Consider the following 17553-nt stretch of genomic DNA (forward strand, 5'->3'; position numbering starts at 1 on the left):
TGTAAAGTAAATTAAATCATGAATTCTATATAAAACATAATTATAGAAATCCGGAAAACATAATATAAAACATATTAAATGCATGAAATATGAAATGCATGCTAGGCCAATATTTTGCAAAATTATATAAGTTATGAAGGGGTCCACTCACAAGTTTTCCATTGCCCGGAACCCGCTCGAACTATCAGGAATGTGATCACTTCCATCGATGCAAACACAATTAGAGGCGTTTAATAAAACTCTACAAAAACGTTGGAATTTGGGATTACGGATGATGGATTCGGATTTGGCACATCAAGAAATCTAAGGAGGAACCTCAGGTTTTCCTCTCATGCGCCGCCGCACATGGCGGCCGGCCGCCCCAACTCACCAAAAATTGAACAACTCCAAAAATTCCCAAATTTTATAGGAATGAAAGGAACAACTTTCATACCTGTGACTAAGGCCAATTGGGCCGGGATAAGCCCTAATTTCCGTTGAACCCGCCGAAAACCCTAAGTTTGGTGTTTCTTGATTCATCCTCAAATCGACTCCGATGCTCCAACCAATGATTAAGCATTGTTCCTGACCTCTAAGGGAGTGTTTTGGTGGTGGTAATTGAAGGAAAACGTTTCACAATTGGAGGATCAACGACTAGACACCCTCAAACTCGTCGGTGTTTCATTGTATAATCGAGGCCTAAATCTCGTCGGGTTTGATTGGAAATTGAAGGAAAAGTGGCGGGAAAATGATTAGGTAATGGTGGGGAACTTTAATTTGCACGAAAAACGTTGTAAGGGCATTGGAAATGGATGCTGACCGAATCGGGTCAGGTTGAAAGAAACGGGTTAAGGGGAAGAAGTTTTTGATTGGGTGTTTCCTCACCTCTCTCCTTTCCTTCCTTACTTTCATTTCTGATTAGGCAGCTCATTCCTCTCCTCTCTTCTAATTGGATAACACTCCCCCTCCTTTCTCTCCTTTATTTCTTTTCTCCTCCGTCCATATCTCCTTTCTTTCAATCTTGCCCACACACGTGGCATCAACTGATTTCTCCACCAAAATGTAGAGCTTTCCAGATTTATGGTTAAATGACCATTTTGTCCTCAACTTTGTTCGTTAATAACTCATTCGTTATAACTCCAAATTACGTTCTGTTTACGCCCACACGTTCGTAACGACGAGTATACGCTAAGAAAACAGATCTTACGTGACACAACACGGCAGTCAATGAAAGTCAACACTTTGCATCGAAGGGCATTTTCGTAAATTCATTTATTAAAATTATAAAAATCGTAAAATTGGGAACGGATCGGTACACTTTCAATTACTTTGTAGGCATCTTCATCTGCACAAGGACAATCACCATCGACAAATCCAACCGAACTTGCACCTAAAAAAAGGACTACAAATCCAAAGGTAAAACCTTGCTTTGTTTAATTGTTTGAACGAAACTTTGGATTTCTTTAAAAACCTTGCTTTGTTTAATTGTTTGAATGAAACTTTGGATTTAGTTATAAACCTTGCTTTGTTTCTTATTGTTTGAATGAACAGCTGGTGTCAGGCCACGGTTATCCACCCCTTTCGTACCCCAAGAGGCTATGGAGAATGTCACCCTGCTCATGGCCACAGTTAAACAGTTCATCTAACACTTTCAATCTCTGACCCCACCTAGTAGGATAAGACTTTGTTGTTGTTGTTGTTGTAACACTTTCAGTCTAACTAACTCTCTCTTAATGCAAACAACCATGGGTTGGTCAATAGTTGGGACGAATTACAAACTTGTATTCCTCATGGCATGTGTAGAGCTTAATTTCTAGTATTGGTGAACTACACGAGGGTGGTCAGGATGAGTTTAAATGCCTCTGTGAGTCTTCCTAACCCCTGAATGAGTGGGTTGCCGTGACGAAACCATTAGCTAGCCCCCCTTAAACTGAAAAAAAAAAAAAAAGAAAAAAGAAAAAAAAAAGCTCTTAATGCAAAGGTTTCACGGAATTTTTTTAGGAAGGAAATACTAGAATTCTTATTGATTCGATTTTGAGGAAAACACAGTTTTCTTTGGAGCCTAAAATCAATTGTGCAAGATTTTCACTCTCTTTTTCAAAACTTTGAATTCGCTAGTTTTTGTCATGTCTACTATGAATTGAACTTTTACAACATATGCATTAGCCCATCTATATATATAAAGCCAAAACTGTTGTGAACAGTATTTTTTTGGGTCACAAGCTTCACCAAACAAAGAAGTGGACAAAAATGCCCCTCAAACAAAAAAGTTCAAAAGCAATCCAATATAATGTAGGAGTATTTTTGTCATATAAACAGTGTTTTTTTAATAATTAATTTTTTTTTTACAGTTTATTTTTTATACAGTAATTTTTTTTAATTAGTACCTCACAATATGCTAGCAATAATGTGATTCTATCAGTTGTTTATTAAATATTATTTTCTCTATTTTTAAACACGTTCAAAACATCTTAAGATGAGGTGAGTAGTGTCGGTTATAAAAAAAAACAAAAAAAAAAAAGGCCTTTCGCACACACATAATAATGTGATTCAATTAGTTGTCAAATGATTGTTTTTTTTTTTTCTTTTCGAACAAACGATATTATCTACATTAAGGGGGAATGGATGGGCTTTGCCTCATAATAGGCTAGCAATAATATGATTTAATCAGTTGTTTATTAAACATTGTTTTCTCTATTTTTAAACACGATCAAAACATCTTAAGAGCGCGCATAGTGCTGGTTATAAAAAAGGTATTTTGCACGCGCATAATAATGTAATTCGATCAGCTGTCAAATGATTGTTTTTTTTTTCTTTTCGAACAAACGACATTATCTACACTAAGAGTGAGGGGTGGGCTTAGCTTCACATTGGGTTAGCAATAATGCGATTCAATCAGTTGTTTATTAAATATTATTTTCTCTATTTTTAAACGCATTCAAAACATCTTAAGAGTCGTGTACCGCCGATGATAAAAAAGGTCTTTCACAAGCGCAGAATAATGTAATTGAATCAGTTGTATTATTTTCTCTATTTTAAACACTTAAGAGGCACGTAGTGCCAATTATAAAAAATAAAAATAAAAATAAAGGCATTCGGTACGCGCATAATAATGTGATTTAATTAGTTGTCAAATAATCATTTTTATTGTTTTGAACAAACGATGTTTTCTACACTAAAGGGAAGGGGTGGACTTAGCCTCACAACAGGCTAACAATAATATAATTCAATCAGTTATTTATCAAATATTATTTTCTCTATTCTAAATGTAAATTCAATAGAATGTAAATAGAAATTGAAAGACTAATTTTATTATGTAGATTCAACTAATTTGATTGGTTTATGAGAGGTTTCTTAGCATGTTCGAATATTATTCACTTACTTCAAATATTTGACCTTCTTTTTGTCATAAAAAAATTATTTAAGCAATTAATGCATATAAATACATTTAAAACATGTAAGATGAGCGTAGCACGCTATGGTTCAAAAATGTCTTTTGCACGCGCATGAGCTCATGCATGAAGGTTAGTTCTAGTTATGTTGTGGTTAATTATAAAAATAATATGACTCGTTTGTAAGTGTTTTTAAATAACTGAAAAAGTTTTTAGTGAAATTAATTTTAAATTCCAAAGCACTTTAAGTGTTTTTTTGAAGAAGCATTAGGTATGTGCTTCTTGCAAGAAACACTTATAGTGTTTTTCCAAAATCAACTTGGATTTTTATTAAGGATTGATATCAAAAATATTTACAACAAAAGTACTTTTAATTATTTTAAAAGCACATTAAAACAAGCTCATAGAGGTATAGTCGTGATTTTTCATATTAATTTAGTGTTTTTTATGAAAAAAATAACTATTAAAAAACTAAGTAAATTAAAGAAAATCGAAAAATATTTATAATCTTACACAAACAAAATCGAGATTTAGGAATAATAACAAAAAGAATTTAGCCCTTAAAATATGAGAAATTTTTCATTATGATCACGAATGGTACATCACGTATTTTTATATAAGTAGTTGGAAATTTTACTTTTTAAGTTATTAACTTTTTAGAACACATATCCCATCATTTATATAATGACATATAATGTATCAAACCGTTTCCGATCATAGTAAAAAATCTCTCCTAAAATATTAGGGTGACACATCGGCATCGACGGCGTGAAAAGTCAGTGAAGCAGCTGAACTGGGGAATCAGAAGAGAGAGCGGGAGAAAAAGACAAATTCGCACCTGAAGTGGCGGGTAACCTCTTAAAAACTCTTCAAACTTCTCAAATCTTCCAGACGAAAAACCCTAACGTACCAAATCCAATTCCCACAGTGCGATAGAAATGGACGACGATCGAATTCTGGCGCGAGAGAGGCGGCAGATGGAGGAGATCCGACAACTCGATCTCGAAGAACTGCAGGTCGAAGAGGTCGACGACGACTCCTCCTCCGGCGACGACCGCGACGCCACGTAATCATCATTTCCCCTCTCCTCCTTGCTAACTCTTCAGAATTTCATTTCATTTGATTAATTTGGAAACTAGAGCTTCGAATTCTTCTGTGACGAGTAGCTAACTCAAGTTTGATATTTTATGTTTTTTTTTTTTTTTGTTTTGTTTTATCAGTGTTGTTATTTGATCATATCATTTGTTATTCCTTTTTTCTATAATAACAGTAAAATTGAGATGAAATTTTGTGTTTTTATTTTATTATGTCACTAATTTGTTGAATTTGTTATGGAAATTTTGACAGTGATGGTCGCGGCCCGTCTGATGATTATGCTTTCGATACCTCTGTGGCTTCGTTGCATACGTATCTCGGTGGTAGGCATTTGGTCTTTTGCCTGTGTTTTTATACTGATTTGTCCACAATTTTCTGTTCAAAGTGTTGACGTTTAGTTAATTTTGATTGAAACAGAGGTTGAAGACACTCATCATAGGGTGGCTTTTCTGGATGGGGGCGCCGTCTTGAAGCTCCCTATTTTTTATCTTGAAGGTTCTATCATTTTACATTTGATTGTTAAGTAATTTCAAACTTCAGTTACTCGTTTTGGTAGCGGTTGAATTATGTTTGGCATTTTAGCGTAACTGCATTAGCCATAGGTGTAAGCCATGCGTTGCAAAGTCGTATAGCCATTTTGGTAGTAAAGAAAAGTTGTTCAAGAAAATAATTGAATGTATCATGGAATGAATTGTTGGTTGAGACTGAGAGACAGTTAGATCACTAGCTTATTGTAAAAAAGAAAGACTGTCATGTGAATGCTATCTGTCAATGATGTTCTTCGGGAGAGATGCTACAAGAGCTACCTTCCGTAACATCATTGTGTCTTAAGTTTTTTAGTTGCTTAATAAAATTAGCGTAAAAAATCAATAGAAGCAAGTACCTGCTAGTCCTAAACGTTTTTGCCCTAATGAGCAAGTTGAATGGACGAGAAATAGAAGAGAATCAAAGTGAAGTCTGCTGTTGGTCTTGTTTTTGTCATCATTTTACTTATATTCTTGTACGTTTGTATAAAATACTTTTATTTTTGTTACTTAAAGAGAACTTGGTTTCTTCTACATTCTATATGCAGGAGTTGTCCTGTTCCCAGAAGCAACCCTTCCCTTAAGAGTCATTCAACCCAGTTTTGTACTTTCTATTGAGAGAGCACTAAACCAAGTTGATGCTCCTTATACCATTGGTGTGGTAGGTGAACTCCTTGTGACAACTTTTGACTTGTTTTGCCCCTGGATTGTTACGTGCTGTTTCATTGTTCTTAACCCTGAAATTTTGTTCAGATTCATGTATTCAGAGATAATGGAAGAATAAGGCTTGCAAATGTTGGGACAACCGCAGAGGTATATTTAGTTTATTCTACTGCTCATAAGTAGAAATTGTTATTCAACCTATGCTATTTCTTTTATAACATGCTGAATTATTCAACTTTTTATGTTTCTCCGTTTATAGATTCGGCAATATAGACGATTAGAGGATGGCTCACTGAATGTGGTAACTCGTGGCCAACAGAGATTTCGTCTAAGACACCGTTGGATTGATGCAGAAGGAGCGGTTAGAAAAATTTTATGTTTGAGAGAGATTGATTGTTTGTTATCCGTTTCATTTTTATTTGGTCATGTTCATTTATGTAATGTCTTATTTGGTGTGAAATTTTCATTTTTCAGCCATGTGGGGAAGTTCAAATCATCCAGGAAGATATACCATCAAGGGTCCCAAGGGATGCATTCGGAGATTTGGCACCATTTAGTAATCCAAGAGGCCACAAATTCTCACTTAAACTGCCTTCAAATGATTCTCGTGCAAAGTCAGTTGGATCTATGGATGTGGACAATGATTCAGAGGCAAAGTCAGATGAAAGCTTTGAGAGTGCACTGTCATTGACTGAGAGAGAAATCCACCAATCTGCAGTTGGTTCCTATTCTGGATCTGATACAATGGACGAATCAACAACTTCAAGTAGTGATGATGAGAAGTCACAGTTACAATTGCAATCAAAAGACTCTGATTCTTCAGCTTCATTGCATTCGTGCCCTGAGATTAGTAATGTTGATTTGGCAAGCAGTTCCATGTCAGACATGCAATCCAGCAAACAGGAAGAGCCAAATAAATGTTGGAGAAATACGGACTTAAATCAGTTTCGTAGAGTTCCAAGAGCATTCTGGCCCCATTGGGTATACGCATGTATGACTCGTATTGTCTTGCTCAAAGAGCAGCAGGTATTTGACTTTACTTTGTGTTCACACTTGATGTTCGAAAAGTTGTGATCCTTAATGTATTAGAAGATATTACCACTTTGTAGGACTAAAAATGAAAAAGGGTCAGGCACTTGCATATTAAGTTTTATATGTTAATGTTAACTGAAAGCATTTCATTACAGTTTCCAGATTAACTGTATAATGGATGTAAAACAACCTTAGAATATTGTCTGAATTTGGAAGAATTACAAAGGAAAATTGCAGAATATAATTAATGCTTGACATTTCAATATTTAGTTTTATCGGGTAATTGGTAGATATGCTGTGTGATGTCATGTTGTGTGTGCATTTCTTATTTCGGGTGTCTTACTTTTTGTAATGATCTATAGTGAATTGTCTGGTGATAATGGCAGTCGTTATGCACTGTAAACAGTTATGTAATGATATTTTTTAAATGTTACAGCTAAACATTGTTGGTGCTTACTACTTATGTGTATACAGTTATTTGATTCATAGAATATAGTGAATCCAGTAAACAGTTATTTGATTCATAGAATATGCAACAAATTTCTAATCATGGTATACGTGCTAAAAATGTTTAGCATTTTGCAATATCCTTTTAATCAAATGAAAAATGGAGTTTAAGGATTCAGCTTTACAGAGTTTGTGAGTTTCTTGCATTGCAGAGATGTGGAAACAGATAGTTGGGGCACCAAGCATGGATCGTCTTGTGAAGAAGCCTGATATTTTGTCATTTTTTATCGCTAGTAAAATTCCTGTCTCGGAATGTACTAGGCAGGAGCTTTTGGAGATTGACGGCGTTTCATATAGGCTGCGTAGAGAAATTGAGTTGCTTCAGAGTTTTGATCTTATCCAGTGTAAAACATGTCAGGTAATGTACTTGCTTCAGAACACTGCATGTGTGCCCGTGTGTATGCATTCAAAAGTATATACCCTTTGCCCATTATATGTTTTATTGACTTTTGTGTGTGTGTGTGTGTGTGTGTACACATGTTTTTGGGTACACAATGCAGACTATCATTGCAAGGCGGAGTAATATGCTGGTGATGTCAAGTGAAGGTCCTCTTGGTGCTTACGTGAACCCAAGTGGTTGCGTTCATGAGATAATGACTCTCTACAAAGCAAATGGCTTGGCACTTATAGGGCCAGCAGTGACTGAATACAGCTGGTTTCCTGGGTATGGACCTGTACCTTAATATTCTTCTGATTCTCTGACCAATTTACTATCTTAAAGAACACTAATTTTCATGCATTTTCGTAAACCTTTTAGCACACCGATCGTCCTTAACATGGTCTTTTTCCCTGTTGATGGCTTTTCAAAGCATAGAGTAATAGTTTTTCTTTTATTGGTCTGTAAAATGAAAATCATAAGGATTCGAAGTTATGTAACTCACAAAACTGTTGGAAGTTCGTAATACTTAAACAAATAAAAATAAACGTAGATCATGATCATAAATTATATGGAATGACTGGAACTTATTAGGTATGAATAAAATTGGTATCTAGCTGCAATGTTAGTGAATTTAAGCCAACTGTTTGATTATATTATTCACACCTTCTAAATCTCTGGAAATTTGTCACTGTAAGTTACTTCAAGGTTGGTTTCGTAAAGCTTGATCATTTTCTCTGATTTAAATGTGATTAGAATTTTAGTACTACGAAGTTGTTAAGTTGCCAGTTTGATCACTTTTGCAGGTATGCGTGGACAGTAACAAACTGTACCGGCTGCGAAACCCAAATGGGTTGGCTATTTACAGCCACAAAAAAGAACTTGAAGCCGAAATTTTTTTGGGGAATTCGGAGTTCCCAAGTTTCTGATGACCTGCACTAGTAAGTCTAATGGCCTGCACTAATAAGTCTAATGTATCTCAAACGTGTAATTGCTTGCCTGAATTTACTGTTACCATGTAACGAGTTTGATTTGTATAGCTACATGTTCCTATCTGCAAATTAATACCATTCTTCTGAATCTACATAACCGATGTACCTTGTACTCGCCAATATTCGACAATTCATACATCGCAAGTGTAGTTCTTATCATTTTTCAGAATTCTTTCTGGGTTAAGAAACTTTGTCGATTTTTAGTTAAACTTCATCAAGTTGCAAGTATTATATGTTGGATCAGTATTTTAATCATTCTGAGCTGAGTCTGGCATTAGTTTCTGTGTCGAAAACATGTTGCATCTAGAATTGGAAACAACAGTGATGCTTCTCATTAGAAGTGATTCTGACAATCTCAAAATCACTTCCGAACGAGTCCTATGTCAAGTCATCAAATGGTAAGAGGCGTTTACAATCGATTATTGCTCCATTTTTTGGCAGAAAAATAAATATAATCTTCCTAAATTGGAAGAAAAAATAACAAAAACTTGGCAAGTTCTAGTGGAAATAAAGCTAGGAACAAAAGTGCCCTCCTACCAACAAAACAACCAAATGAATTCAAATTTTTAGTGGTAAAAAAAAATGGTGGATCGTAGAAGTTGCAGACCACGAAACAGGCGGAATTCAACGGTAACTTCTGTAGCGCGGGCTGTACATGCAGCTCTCTGCATACTTGACGAGATCTTTTGGTCGAGGCAGATTAGAAGCCAGACCTGAAACCAAATGGAAAACACGAACTTTAGTAAGATGTGTTACAGCACGGTATTTGTAACGAACTCAGAAAGAAACTTACCGAGTTCATAGACCTTAGCAGCGACCTTAGCTGCAATGTTGGCTGATATCTTTCTGATGTTGGTAAATGGCGGGTAGATCATTCCTTTGGCGTAGTGTTCCTCGGAAACTTGCGTGGCCAGAGCTTCAGCTGTCGCGAAATCAAATGATTTAGAGGATTTTTGCAGATAAGAAAGAGAATCGGTGTTCATTTGAAGGTTATTGTTCGTGTACTTACAGGCTGCCAAAAGCATGTCATCGTGTACACGAATGGCACCAGCCATGATCAATCCCAAGCCAAAACCGGGGAATATGTACGCGTTGTTGGCCTGAATAATGTGGTTAGGCGAAAGTAAGATCCTAGTGTCTTCAAATGAAGAGAGTGATTCATAACAAGAAGAGTTGCTTGAGTTGGAAGGTACAAACCTGGCCAGGCACTAGGAGTTTGTTCTCGTATTTGACAGGATCAAATGGACTTCCACTGCCAAAGATTGCTCGACCCTTCGTATGAGAAAAACGATGTGATTGTTAAATAGGGTTCTGCTAGTTCATCTAGCCGCGTTATAACCCCAACGAAAATTAGAGAAAAGAGGAAGGGGAAGAAAGAAAGAGCAGATTGATTACCTTTGTCCATGTGTAAGCTTCTTCAGCGGTACACTCAGCTTGCGATGTTGGGTTGGAAAGAGCAAGGATAAGTGGTTTCTGCAGTGGCCATACACCAGATCAATGTCACTTACGTTGATCATCATATATGTGTGTGTGAGAGAGAGAGAGAGGGAGGGAGGGAGAGACCGAACCTCATTCAAGGAGGCCATGGTCTCAACGACCTCCTTCGTGAACTGTTTTCCCACACCAGATGTTCCTATCAGCACTGTTGGCTTGATTGCCTGATGAATTAGGGATGTGTAAGATAACAGGAGGAGAAATTGTTGAAAGACATTGTTATGTTCAAGTATAATTTCACACCTTCACGGCGTCTACAAGTTCCTTTATTGGTTCATGATCATGAGCCCAAGGCTGCTTAAAGTGTTGAAGTGATCCTAGGCGAGATTTAACAATCAGTCCCTGCAAAGAATGTAATGCCTCAGTTATATCAAAAAACAAAGTAAAAGAAACAGGAAAAGAGGAAGATAAACGGATCAAATGCATATGTTCGAAGGGAAGAATTTGATCAGATTTTAAGTACCTTAGAATCCACAAGCCAAATCTTCTTGCGAGCTTCTTGCAATGGAGCGCCGGTCTGCCAAGATGAAAACACATCGTTAATCACAAATGCTTAGCTGAAGAAAGCATTTACGGGGAGAACAGGCGATTTGAGGTAAGCAAGTTTATACCTTTTTTGATATCTCAAGAGCTATAAGCTCTGCTATTCCGGTTCCAGCCTTCAGTAGCCAAGAAGCAAAGTTAAAAACATCCAAAAATCAGGGCATTTATGAATATACAGACTGTCTGAATAGTTTTCAAGCCTCACCTCTCCAGCACCCAGAAATAAGAAGGTATGGTCAGCTAATGTTCCACCAAGTAATTTCAAGGAAGCAACGAGCCCTGCTAAGACCACAGATGCCGTTCCCTGAACCAAATTGAAAGAAAATAGTTGTAAACATCCCGGGAAGAAAGATTGCTAACTGTGAAACGAAAGTCTAATATGTTACCTGAATGTCATCATTGAAGACAAGGTGAGTCTTGCTGTATTTAGCCAGCAGTTCAAATGCATTGTGGTTTGCAAAATCTTCGAACTAAAGAAGGAACAAGAAAGAAATAGCAAACGATAATCTGGTTATTCAGAGGACGATGAAACCACGTAGGACAGAAGAGTTTCATAAACATAATTACATTAAGGATAGGAAAGACTTCTACCTGAACTAGGACTTTCTCCCCATAATTCTGCTTAACTGCAGTCATGAATTCTTCGAGAAGCTCCGCATATTCCTAAATCACAAAGGTAAAAGACCACCTCAATTTTACAGAAACCATATATTTCACGTGGTTAAAACTTCTTAAAACTATGGTGACTTACAAAGTAGAACACAAGACTTAGGTGAAAAAATATTTAACCTGTCCAGTTGCTCTCCTTTGCTTAATCCCAATGTAAAACTCATCATTCAGCAACTTCTCGTTGTTTGTTCCAACATCGATGGTTATAGGCAAGCACTGTAAACAAAAACACAGATTTTAAAATTTCTGTATGTACAGGCAAAATTTTCTGTTGCTCGTGTTGTTGAACTCAAAGAAAGGGGACAACAGTTGTGGAAATGCTTACCGCTGAAGGAGGAACTCCTCCGAGTGCAGTATACAAAGAGAGCTTTCCAACAGGAATCCCCATGCCCTGAAAATTTCGGAACATTGATGTTAATTAAGGTGACAACGATTCAACCAAAGACAAAGGCAACAATTCCAAATGAAATATGTACTGGATTTAAACGAAACAGTTCAATACTGTATATGTACATAACAACTGAGTAGAATCTGCAACAAATACCTGGCAGCCAAGATCACCTAGCCCCAAAATACGTTCCCCATCAGTCACGACAATAACTTGAATACCCCTCTCCGGCCAGTTCTTTAGTACTTCAAGGATCTTTCCCCTGAAAAGTTCGCCAATCAATATATGTTTGACAGATATTCAACTAAACATGTGAGACTCAGTAAAAACGTTATCAGATAGCCGTACTTCTCTTTCAAACTGATATAAAGACCCTGAGGATGCCTGAAAATGCTCCCATATTTTTGGCAAGCCTCACCAACTGTTGGCGTGTACACAACAGGAAGCAGTTCCTCAACATTGTCAATCAAAAGCTTATAAAACAGCCCTTCATTTCTCTCCTGCACAATAAAACAAGAACGCCGCCAGAAAAGAAGCAAAACTTAGTGACGACGACCCTGTTTGATAGCAATTGTGATTGACAATGATCTCAAGCACTGATATAGAGCCTGTTCAAGCAGACAATTACCTGAAGATCCATCATGGCAATGTACCTATGCAACGGAACTTCATATTGGCGAAGATTCTGCATCAGCTTCTTCTCCTGGGTCACCGAAATTATGGCACAAAGTTTAGCCGAAATTTAAACAACAAAATAAATCACTGAAAATGAAACGGAGGACGAAAATGAACTGTGAGGTAAGGTCATTTTGCGACCTGAAGCTCCTGGGTTAGGACGGTTGGAGGCAGAAGGCCGCGCAAGTAATGTGCATCCCTCTCCTTCTCGGTGAAGGCAAGACCTTTGTTGTAGTGTGGATCACGCAGCAATGTGTAACCACTGCAACACATTTACATTGCAGAAGATGCTTTAAAAAACAAACCAAATTATGCATATTTAACTTTCTGCGAGATGATTCATTAACAAGAAACATGGTTTTCAGCAGGTGTGGTATAAAAAGAGAGAAGAAGCCTAAGGCTTAGTAAAACCGCAAATATACACTTGAAAAATATGGTTTCCGACCCTAAAAACTAAAAATGAAATAGTTATCAAACGAAACTAGAATAATGTAATATCAAAATATCTCGAATAACCAAACATGAAAAATTGAGAATATGGATAATTTTCTCACTAAAATGAGCATCAACAAACACAAATTTCAAGGGAAGAATAGGACAATTTAAAGAAAGCTAAAATAAATTTAAAACTTGCATAAAAGGACAATAATAAGAGTATTTAAAGAAAACTAAAATAAACTTAAAACTTGCATAAAAGGACAACAATAAGAGTTATAAACTCAGTTGCAGACAAAAATTCGTAACAAGGAAAAAGAAGCTCTGTGTGTGTTACCTGGCAACAGAGGCAGTCCATGGTGTGAGAACCTGATCCTCGGTGGCACAATCCTCACCGTACACGTCCACAAGACCTCCACCAAAGTCAGCCTTACTTTCCACATTCACCACTGAGTGGCCACCACCGTTGCTTATCTCCTCCACTACGCTCCCCATCAAAGCTCCGACCTTTTTTCGATCTCCAAATCGAAAACCCACCACTATTCTCCTCTGCAAATCACACTGCAGTCCTCCAATGAAACCCAGAAAATAAAAACAACCCAGAAACCAAAACAGGCAAAAGCTGCAAACTTTTTTGTGTTTTGCAAAACAAGAAACCTCCCACATTTTATAGGGGAATAAAAGGTGGGATTCGGTTTTACTTTCCTTCCTTTTTGGGATTACAGAGGGCTTTAAAAACAAGGTAGGTTTCATTGTCAAAGAGAACAGAAGTACCCACGTGTGCTACATTATTCAACTAAAACATGAAAAAAATTAAAATTAAAAAATTAAAAAATACAACATATTTTTGATAATTTTTTAAAGGGTGTGCATACCAGAACATTATGTCTCCTTCTCCTTCTCAAAGAGTATAACTTGAAACAACGCCTAAAATTCATTCATTGCTCAATGCTCTTTAGACAATGATGTAATGATTTATTTTGGTAACACATTCTTTACTACTACTGTTTTTCTTATATAATGATACAGTTCATCTTAATTAAACACTACACAAGTAGATACTACACAGTGACACAACACCTACAAAATACTTAATAAATCATCAACCCAAAACGCCCTGATCACTATCTACAAAATGATTTTTTACGTCATGTTTGTTTGATACGTACTTTGATCAACTACTAATTAAAGCTTTTGTTATGCGCTCGTTGGTGACTTTCATTCGTTGATGTGAACTACAATTCCACGATCTCAATGAACATGAGTCACTTTTACGCATAACCCGTTTGTCACAGGCACTCATTCAATTATTAATTCCCAATATACATCATTATTCATTTTGACTGTGCTTCCAAAAGCAAAAATGCATTATTTTGATTGATATTTTCCATTTCATTTCACGTACTATCAATTCTGCATCTTCAATGTTGGCTGGAACCGAACGAGATCCCACTAATCATTTGGCTGTCACATGGCCTTAAATATGACCTAACCACTTAATTAGATGTGAGATGATGTTTCTTAAAAACTCATATGTTACATGTAGAAGATATTTGCCAAGATCAGTTGAGTCTGATGTGAGATGATGTTGCTAAAAAATACTGCTCACGCGTACGACTATTATTGTCACTTTCTTCATTCCCCAGCCTGCCCTACCACTCTACCATAATGCTCATCGCTTTATCTTCCATGATTTGATTTGATCACCATATGCCATTATATTCTCCGCGTAATATTTTTTTTTTTTTTTACACCTTTTTCATTCCATAAATTTTTCATTTTCAAACAAGATCTAGAATCATTCAACGAAAGGAAAAAAAAAATACTTATCAAAATTGACCAAGTCTTGGTAGTAGTTACTTTATTCCTCTTTATAAGAAAGAGGATAATACTTTTGTGCCGTTATTTGTGGGTATACGAGAAAAGAATCTCTCGTATTTATACGAAGAATTTTTTATTTGCATTGAGAACATTTGTCATCATGAAGTGTCATGTATTACTTCTAGTCTATATATTTAGTCTCTCTGGTATACCCTACAAAATATTGCTATAAAATAAGGGATAATGCTAAGGAGACTAAATTTGGAGATTAAATTTGCAAACTAAATGATGTGTCACCAATAGAAATGAATATGTTTATTAACGCTTAAATAAATCAATCATTAACTTCTATGTCCTTTAGTTTTCAAAATTTAATCTACAAATTTAGTCTTCTTACCAAATATAGTTTGAGTAGAAGAACAATATCATCACGTGTCGTGGTGTCGGTCTTTTGATTACGTCTAAAAATCTCTGGTGCAGGTGATGGATGTGTTATGCATGTATAAGCATTGGCCAATAGCTTCTGACTTCCTGAGGTGGTAACTGGTGAAGCTATTATCTGTTTGAAATCCACTCAACCTGTTGTGCCTTCGGAGAAATATTTTATTATACAGGAACACGGTCTAGTATACCTGAATAATATAATTTGGTACATCAAGTATTATAGTATAATTAATTGATTTTTTTTTTTTAAAATTTTCAAGCAGTTGTATTCTTATACTTAATATACTAGATCGTATTCCTAACACACTGAAAATTCTCTCGTGAATTGTATCAAAGCTCTTAATGGTGAACGATCCGCACTTTCATCTGTGGGAATTTGACCGAGACCTGTCAAACAAGTTTTCTTTTCCTACTTTTGGAGATTTTATTTTTATTTGTAGCTAATTATTTACTTAAGTAATTTGTTTAGTTGTTTTGATTATATGTCATACTCATGCAATTATTCGCAAATCAGTGATATCATTAAATAGGAGTTAGCTTGCAAATCACATATGAGTAATCTTATTCAACAACTTATTGTGTAGCATTTGATTAGTGGTGTGTAACAAAACAAGTATTTTAACATAAGGTATTGTTTGGTGTTTATGATTCACTGAAATTGTTAACTCATTAGATTCGATAAATGTTGAGCGAAGAAATATATGCTAATTTGCAATATTTGTAAATATTGAAATTAGACAATAGATTAATCAAAATTAAACAAAGTTTATCCTTCCAATCCTACTATTTTTGTGGGAATAAGTTTTCTTTATAACTAATCCATCTTCTACTTTATTTGGACAAAATATACAGTCGAGTATTTATTTTTAATGAATCTAGTGATTTATTCAATTGAACTAATCATGGACATCAAAATATGCGTAAGCTTATTATACACCGCGTGATTAATGATGGTGATACGGCCTGATCCAAAATCCACGGCAAGCATGCATGCATGTTTCTATCCGTATGAACATGTCGAAAGTCGTTTTATTTTCAAATATACCGACTCCCAACATATAGATAAGACTACGACCTACTATTTTTGGGCCACTCATGACTTTATGGTAAAAAAAAAAAAAAAAAAGGACTTTTAACAAATGAAAAATTATATTTTTATATTAAAAATTAATCCTAATACTATTCACTTTACCTTTTATTTTGTCCTTATCGTTAAAACTTAAAGTTTTCAAGCCATTTTTATTAGTTTTTCTAAAAAATAATTATGCTACCAATCTCGACAGTTTGAAGCTGTTCCAAGTTGTTGTGTAAATTCCAACCAAAAGAAAAACTACCACTCTTAGAACTAAATTGTGCACCGCTACAATCACATTTGGGTTGAGAAGTCTTCAAGAGCCTAGACTACCCAGTCTGAAACCTTTGTACATTTGTATTAATCTTTTGACAGGCACCTCGTGAAAGAATGTGCACAGCTCTGTTTGTGACTCCAGAAAATTGGAGCATTGGTTTTTGAATTGCAGTCGAATTAAAGGTTTAGTCCTTAAAATAAAAGTCAATGAGTATTGGTCATTGAATTTGTTGCAACGTGAAGTAGTAATCCTTTTGGATAACTCCATCAAAAGTTTCATCATTTATTTATCCCTTCAAACCATTTATATTAGTTGAAAACTCTAACGGTGTTACCAACATAATTACTCATTACTTATCATTGTGACAAGTTCAGAATCAATTTTTAGTTTATAAATAAAAAATTTAATCAAGCCAAAATTTAGAAACTAATGCTCCAACTTTCTCGTACTCCCACAAAATCAACTTTAAATTAATTTTGGCATCGCACCTAACACCAAACACAGGCACATGCCTGTCTGAATATGAATGGTAGCCAACGTCCTTGAATTAGTTCATACTTGCTTCCGTTCTTTCATTCATCATGGTTGATGCATGTGGATGCGTGATGATTTTGTTGGACCCCTAAAAAGAGTTTTACCTAACATTCGAAACTGCCTACAAATTAAGCTATGTCAAGTTCAATTATTATGAATTCGTCCTCTCCTATAAGCCCCAAGTCTTGGTCAAGTCAAACGACATAAGAGTTATTTTTTTTTATTTTAATAAATTCAAAACACGATAAATTAAAAAAATAATCATATTCACCTAGAGTGAATGAAGAAAAAATTCACATTCATTAAGACAATTCACGACTTATTACTACATGTATGATTGAAGACTAAAACCGTCATTTATTGACAAAAGTGTGAGTTATTATTATATGTAATTTTTATGTTACATGTGCTTCACTAGTCACTATTAGCATGTGACCAAGTATCAACATTGTAGAACAGTTGATGGTAAGAGTCCTGCTCTTTTAAGAACATCTCCAATCCTTGAAGTAAAATCTAAAATTTTTAGTCCAGAAAATTTAGGTTTTAACCTAGAAACAGTTTTTCTACTCCAACCATTATGGCCTAAAGTTTTAGCCAATGATTATTAAAGAATAAATTTAGGCAAAATTTTTTTAAATTAA

The 17553-nt window shown here is 35.5% G+C and overlaps 1 protein-coding gene and 1 pseudogene across 1 annotated transcript; one reads left to right on the forward strand and one right to left on the reverse strand.

Moving 5' to 3' along the window:
* Nucleotides 1-4092: 4092 nt before the first annotated feature.
* LOC125475508 lies at nucleotides 4093-8652 on the forward strand (annotated as a pseudogene).
* A 217-nt stretch (nucleotides 8653-8869) lies between these two features.
* LOC125475507 (NADP-dependent malic enzyme-like) lies at nucleotides 8870-13474 on the reverse strand. Its single transcript, XM_048580306.1, has 19 exons — nucleotides 13102-13474; nucleotides 12471-12591; nucleotides 12283-12357; nucleotides 12003-12154; nucleotides 11811-11916; nucleotides 11592-11657; nucleotides 11387-11482; nucleotides 11189-11260; nucleotides 10984-11067; nucleotides 10803-10901; nucleotides 10666-10713; nucleotides 10518-10571; nucleotides 10298-10396; nucleotides 10129-10218; nucleotides 9956-10033; nucleotides 9758-9832; nucleotides 9570-9660; nucleotides 9354-9482; nucleotides 8870-9273 (listed from the first exon to the last, which is right to left on the reverse strand). Exons 1-19 carry the CDS (start codon nucleotides 13428-13430, stop codon nucleotides 9185-9187), a joined length of 1953 nt encoding a protein of 650 aa, XP_048436263.1. The 5' UTR covers nucleotides 13431-13474; the 3' UTR covers nucleotides 8870-9184.
* Nucleotides 13475-17553: the final 4079 nt, after the last annotated feature.

The sequence above is a fragment of a genome, unplaced genomic scaffold (assembly GCF_019419815.1).
Source record: "Pyrus x bretschneideri cultivar Hongxiangsu unplaced genomic scaffold, Pyrus_bretschneideri_v1 Contig15, whole genome shotgun sequence".
Classification (NCBI taxonomy): Eukaryota; Viridiplantae; Streptophyta; class Magnoliopsida; order Rosales; family Rosaceae; genus Pyrus; species Pyrus x bretschneideri.

Coding starts and splice junctions, on each gene's coding strand:
- LOC125475507 (XM_048580306.1), bottom strand. CDS start 13,430: ATGTGGGAGGTTTCTTGTTTTGCAAAACACAAAAAAGTTTGCAGCTTT. Junction 12,155..12,282: donor TTGCCATGATGGATCTTCAG/GTAATTGTCTGC, acceptor TTTATTGTGCAG/GAGAGAAATGAAGGGCTGTT. Junction 9,833..9,955: donor AAGCTTACACATGGACAAAG/GTAATCAATCTG, acceptor TCTCATACGAAG/GGTCGAGCAATCTTTGGCAG.